This window comes from Volvox carteri, assembly GCF_000143455.1.
Source record: "Volvox carteri f. nagariensis unplaced genomic scaffold VOLCAscaffold_53, whole genome shotgun sequence".
Classification (NCBI taxonomy): Eukaryota; Viridiplantae; Chlorophyta; class Chlorophyceae; order Chlamydomonadales; family Volvocaceae; genus Volvox; species Volvox carteri.
In genome coordinates this window covers 78,851-84,829 of record NW_003307596.1, presented here as the reverse complement: position 1 = coordinate 84,829, position 5,979 = coordinate 78,851, and the positions used below count along the sequence as shown (strand labels likewise).

At 55.3% G+C, this 5,979-nt stretch overlaps 2 protein-coding genes across 2 annotated transcripts in view; one reads left to right on the top strand and one right to left on the bottom strand.

The window, feature by feature from the left end:
• Window positions 1-1,210, bottom strand: part of mot11 (uncharacterized protein) — a gene marked incomplete at both ends in the record, with an annotated part of 6,320 nt that extends 5,110 nt beyond the window's left edge. The window contains 4 exons of the mRNA XM_002955550.1: window positions 12-85; window positions 128-209; window positions 602-706; window positions 986-1,210. Of these exons, the coding sequence (XP_002955596.1) occupies window positions 12-85; window positions 128-209; window positions 602-706; window positions 986-1,210 (486 nt within the window). The remainder of the gene's footprint in view (window positions 1-11; window positions 86-127; window positions 210-601; window positions 707-985) is intronic.
• Window positions 1,211-1,414: 204 nt separating this feature from the next.
• Window positions 1,415-4,891, top strand: VOLCADRAFT_106869 (uncharacterized protein). Its single transcript, XM_002955602.1, has 6 exons — window positions 1,415-1,611; window positions 1,741-1,823; window positions 2,136-2,372; window positions 2,740-2,872; window positions 3,533-3,770; window positions 4,268-4,891. The coding sequence occupies exons 1-6, from the start codon at window positions 1,543-1,545 to the stop codon at window positions 4,396-4,398; spliced, it is 891 nt and encodes a 296-aa protein (XP_002955648.1). The 5' UTR covers window positions 1,415-1,542; the 3' UTR covers window positions 4,399-4,891.
• The last annotated feature ends 1,088 nt before the right edge of the window (window positions 4,892-5,979 follow it).

Sequence of the window (5,979 nt, the reverse complement as noted above, 5' to 3'; positions counted from 1 at the left end):
CTCTGCCGCACCTGGCTGAGCTTGTTGATGAGGAAGATGCCCTTGCCTTGCGACCGCGAGGACGGCTTCATGATCCATGTGGCGCCTCCACCGCCACCGCAGACTCCACTCCCGCCGCCGCCGCCACCTGCTGAGGCCCCCGCCTGCTGCTGCTGATGCTGCTGTTGAAGAGAGGAGCGGCGAAACTCCTCCGCAAACAGCATGTAGTCCTACAGGAGAGCGGCAGGTGGCAGCGCGAGCCCCAAATGGGGAGCCAATGGAGAGGGGCCCCCCCCCCGGTTGGGGGCCCCAAAGGAGTCCCAGGGAGAGGCCTTCCGCGACTCTCCGCCGCATTTTGTTTCGCTTCGGCCAGCCCCACCCCGGCACAGCCAGCGTGTTCTCTTTCTTCATGTTCTCCCCCAAGGATCCTCTCCCGTCGTTTTCTGTTTCCTTGCCGATCATCAAGCTTGACCAACTTGCAATCCCTGGGAGAGCCACCACGCCTCCCAACTCTTTTATCCCAATAGCGATCACTCTACTCAATGACAAAGCGCTTTGATGACAGGTTTACAGTTCATTGTAATAATGTGACCAAAGGAAAGACTTCTGCCGGCGGCCTTACCTGCGGCAGCACAAATGTGGTGGGGATGATGTCCAAGTCGTCCGGATTGCCTCCCCCGCGCTTTATCTGCTTCTGGTAGCGCTTGATGTTTTTCACCATAAGGTCCTGATATGTGTGGGAAGGAAGGCGGGTAGTAGGAGGACAGAACGCGAGCCCGCAGGCGCACTGGGGGTAAGCTGAAGCCAATGCCATGGCCTTGGGCAGCAGCTCTAAGTGATGCAAAATTGTCTAACGAGGAGGATGGGGGAGGAGAAGGAGGAGGGTTCACACTTAATCTGAGCCGAGTTGGAGGAAGCTGTGCTGGGTACCTTTTACAAATGTCCGTCCCATGCGGCGTCACGAGGCTACTCGCCAGTTGGCATCCAGCGCGTTACCACGGCTCACCTTGCGCGTGAGCTCATAGTGGTTTGGAAAATGGTTGACCCGCTGGTGTGGCTGCAGGCGGGTTAGGACGTCAGCGAAGAGCGCCTTTATGTTTTGCACGTTCGCCCACCAGAGGTCCCATCCATCCGTGTCATCTGCTTCGTTTGTAACGTCTACCCAGCCTCGTCGACGAAAGTTGCTAATAAGCACAGGCTTGTCGAGGTCGCACTTCCACCGAACACTCATGGCTCAAACACAACACAGCTCCGGCTGGCCGGAGCTCGTAAGCCTATACAAAAGGATTTAGAACTCCATTACTAAAAAACAAGCACTTGTCCATCGATTGCTTTCCGGCTGTCATAAGTCGCGCCGGATCGCATCCGTACACACTTTGTCATTTACGTACCAGACGAAACTACTGAGAAAGTCTGTCAACATAGACGCTTGTAACTTGCAAACCTGTGATTTCTGTGTTCGTAGCAAACGTTCAGGGCGGCGCACGCCATCAGCGAGGCTCAAAGTCTTTTGCGCATCAGTACAATAGATACATGGATTGATAGACAAACTTCTCATCGAACATGTCACAGCGACATGCGGCGTTCGGCATCGCGGGCATCGGGTTCGCGCTGCGGAACGCCGTGCAGCAGGTGCGCTCGTGCTTTGCCCCGCATGGACGTGGGCCGACAAGCAAGGTTGCGTAACTGCATTGCAACCTCGCCGATATAAGCCTACACGCCGCTACATGACCGAACACTACGTGGCTCCTGGGTGAACAGGCGGGCGGTTGGTACGCCAGGCCGACGGGCTCCCTGATCACCGCACAGCCGAGCACCAGCTTTGCGGCGGCATGCGTCATGAAGTAAGTCAATGTACTGATATTGGTGTGTGTGGAGAAAGGCTCCTTCGGATTTTGGGCCTAGGGGGGTATCGCGGCAGCTTGCTTACGGTGCCGCTGGCGGTGACGACGCTTCTGTGAGTTATGGCGGTGCGGATGGTGCTGGGTTTGTGGAGAAGGTTGGGTACTTTGCTGTGACGTATTGTACTGGGTATATTGACCCGTATATTGAACTGGGTCTTGGCACTGTGCACCCAGCCACCAAGTGCATTACCACATCCGCCACACAGCGCCACTGCGTACCTCCCTCCCAACTCCCGGGACACTCCACTGCAGCCCCGTGCGGTCCCTGGCTCGCCCCGCCAACTTTACTGGCTTCGACCCCTGGTCGTTCTTTGACTACCGCAAGTTCGTATATCCAGACGTGTACGACGCAAACGAGGCGCTACTGTGTAACCGTTACAAGTCCCATGGGTCGGTTGTGGAGCGGTACATGCCGCCCAAGCCCTTCTCCCATTGGAACCCGCTTCTGGATCCGGAACTGGATCGCAGAACCAAATATTTTAATTTCAGGTGTGTGTACTCTTGTGTCCGCGTCTCTCCGCCTTCGCATGGTGTCCAGCCCCGCCCACGTGTACACCACCATGGGTGGCTAGTGGCTAGTGGCGCAGTGGAACGGCCCCTTTTTCTTGTGGGGGCCTTCTTTGCGCGCCATTTCGGCCCATCCACTTCAGCACATAACATACTTACATACGCACGCACCCATTGCCTTACCTCATTAACCTTAATCATAATCATGATTATAACCGTCGTGAAGTCCGTCGTGTGCCGCATCCTTGCCAGTTCCTGCCCACGGTCGAGTTTATGAGAAAAGCACACTCAACCTGCCAGCCTCTACACTCCACCCTATCCTACGTGTCCTCATCACCACCCCGCATAGGTTATACACCAGCTTTGTGTGCTATCGCTCTTTGTGGGGCTTCAGCAAGACCGACTTGCAGAGCAGAGTCCTGGCGGCGTACAAGAGCGTCAACCTCGCAATTGCCACCGGGGATATGAGATACGCGGAGCCGGTAGGGCGTAAGGAAAGGAAAAGGAAAGGGGCCCCACACACCGACCACCCACCCCACACCGACCAACCCCACACACCGACCAACCCCACACACCGACCAACCCCACACACCGACCAACCCCACACACCGACCAACCCCACACACCGACCAACCCCACACACCGACCAACCCCACACACCGACCAACCCCACACACCGACCACCCACCCCACACCGACCAACCCCACACACCGACCAACCCCACACACCGACCAACCCCACACACCGACCAACCCCACACACCGACCAAGCCCACACACCGACCAACCCCACACACCGACCCCCACATCGGGGCAGTTGCGTCATGACTCCGTGGGTTCTCGTCATGTTGTTGGTGGTGGCGGTGCTTTCGGCGTCCCCAGCTGACTTGCTTTACGTTCTGGCCCCTTTAATAGAGGTAGAATGTATTTCCGTCTTTCCCTCACCCTCTCCCTCACCCTCTCCCTCTCCACCTCCCTCTCCACCTCCACCTTCCTCTCCACCTCCACCTCCCTCTCCCTCTCCCTCTCCCTCTCCCTCTCCCTCTCCCTCTCCCTCTCCCTCTCCCTCTCCCTCTCCCTCTCCCTCTCCCTCTCCCTTCACCTCCCTCTCCCCCTCCCCATTCACCTTCATACTCCTCAAGTTCGTCACGGAGTCCATGTTGTTGCGGCTGACGGGGGAGGTGACACGGCGTGGGCGGGCCGCGCGTGTGGAATGGCGCATGGTTTCGGAGCCTGACCCGCGGGACATCAAGCTCGTGTGCGGCACCGTGGTTCAGAACCCCCTCAAGCAGGGCCGACTGCACTTCGTACAGTGGACCGCCCGGGTGCCCTCGCGGCAGGTCGTGGCGGTGTACGACGCACGTGGAAACCTGATTGCGGGTATGCCTGTCTGTCTGTCGGTATTGTACATTTTTATAGCATCTTCTCATTTCTGAGAGGTGTTTGAGAGAAAGAGGGGCTGGGTAAGGGGGATTGAGGGACCTGGGGACGACACAGAGGGCACCGCACATTGTTTTTAAACGATCACACCACCAGCAAGAACACACGAGTTGCATGTCGAGGGCCAGGGCTTACCATTGCCGTACCATTAATAGCCGTACCATTAGTTGGCGTACCATTAGAAACGGAAAGTCAGGGTCTGGCCATGTAGAAGTCCGAGGAGGAGGTGCTGAACATTTTTAAAAAGAGCTTGTTTGTATCCATTTTTCCCTACACACACTCTCTCTCTCTCTCTTGCTTTGACCGCCCTGTTATGCACGTGTTGTTGGCTCGGGGCTCAGTGGTGGCTCGGCCGTGTTGTTGACTCCATGGGCCGTGTTGACCCGTGTTTTTGTCTTTGCGCCTGCTCCTTAGTTTGCTTCTCTCTTCGCCCGCAGGTGATCCCCACAAGGAGTTGGACGTGGTCGACTACTGGGTGTTTGAGCGGCCCATACTCAAGGCGTTGGTGGCGCCGCGACCCGGGCCGCAGGGCGCCGAGTGGCGGCTTTTGGAGCGGCTGCAAACGTGATGTTATGTGATGTTTAAACCTCCGGATGAATGTGATGACCGAGAGATAGAAAAAAGAAACATAGAGAGAGAGAGAGGGAGAGAGGTTTGCGCCTGCGCTTTGTTTCGGAATGGCAAGATAGCAGCTCACCGGGTGCGTGAGCTTTATTGGTGTAGTGATAGCCAGCCGCGTACGCGGCATAATTTTTTTAAAACGCGTAGCTGGTTGGTCAGAAAGGACGTAACGGCTATTCCGCTCGTCTGCGGAAAGGGATGGTTGTGTGGCAGGATGCGGCGATATGGTGGAGTTGATTCTAGTTGATGCATTGCCGGGACAGTCTGGCTGCTTCTGCTTTCGATCTTCAGTTTGTGGTTGAAGATCTGGGTTAACCCGGGGAAATGTGAAGTGTGAACCGAAGTTGGGAATGCCTCCGATGACTGACGCGGGCGTGTGGATGTTGGTTCTATCTCGTTTGCGTCTCGTTATCTTCCACAGGGCGGTTTAAAGCAGATTGAAACGGGGTCCAGAAGGGGCCAACTCACTTTGGTTCTCATATCAGAGAAGAATGGTAGCGAAAAGTTTAATAGCGTAAAATCTAGCTGCATGATAAGAATCCTTGCCCAGCTTTGCGGGATCAAGGCTGCTTGCGAAAATGCTATAAGTATGCGACTGATATAGAAGGCTTGATTAAGTTATGAAGTGGGCACGTGCGCAGTAGTCACATGGTGGAGCTAGGATGCGTAACAGTTTCATAGTACGGCATTCGTCCAGTTGTTGAGTTTCACTTAAAACTGCCGCTGACAAATTTTTCGATCATGGAAGACATACGTGTTGGACCTGTTAGTGCAACTTCCGTGCTGGTACAGTTAATGCATTGTGTGGCGTACATGAATTATCGCTCAGGAGCTGACTTTAAAATTGCAAATACATGGATGTTTGCGTTAAAAGAGCTATGTGATGAACATAACGATATCTTGCTTAGCCAGCAACTTGTCCTGATCAAAAACGTGCTGGAGCATATCGAATAGCCGTATGGGAAGTGTTCCGGGTAGCCCGCAAGCATCATCTATTATTGGGCCCATCGGCTCTCGGGTCAGTAGTTTCTTACACGCTTTGCAGTCTCCTGTCACAGGTGAGTCAGTTATGGCCACCGTAGCTGCCCAGTCTAGCAATCTGCGTAGCTCAAAGTAACAGTGACTTGGCATTCCACCGCATCAAAAGTTGATTTATGTTCGATGCATCACGGCGCTGCTTGCACGCGTCGGCTTTGCATGCCAACTTACGCGACAAGCAGGCGCTGCGAAGTGCAAGTTTACCAATGGTCCCAACAAGTGTAACAAAGTAATTTATGGTCAATTTATGCTTGTGCTCACTGCGGATGCGGTAGGCATTGCGCGAATTGTCGAGAATGACCGCGCTGACAATTGCTCGAGCGCGCCTGCGATCCATGCTCCGGGATGCCCGTTCTGCAGGCTGTCGAGCTAAGCCACAGGAGGAAGGCGGCGTTGGTGCTGACGCTCTCGGCCTGCTGTGCGGTCAACAACCGTCTTCGACGGCCAGCCAGGTTCACGCAGATGCCGGCCCCAGCAGCAAAAGCCCGCT

Excerpts from the sequence above, each read along its gene's own strand:
- VOLCADRAFT_106869 (XM_002955602.1), top strand. The coding sequence starts at position 1,543 with ATGTCACAGCGACATGCGGCGTTCGGCATCGCGGGCATCGGGTTCGCG. Across the intron at positions 1,612-1,740 it reads TGCGGAACGCCGTGCAGCAG|GCGGGCGGTTGGTACGCCAG; the intron begins GTGCGCTCGTGC and ends CTGGGTGAACAG. Across the intron at positions 1,824-2,135 it reads GCGGCGGCATGCGTCATGAA|CCCCGTGCGGTCCCTGGCTC; the intron begins GTAAGTCAATGT and ends ACTCCACTGCAG.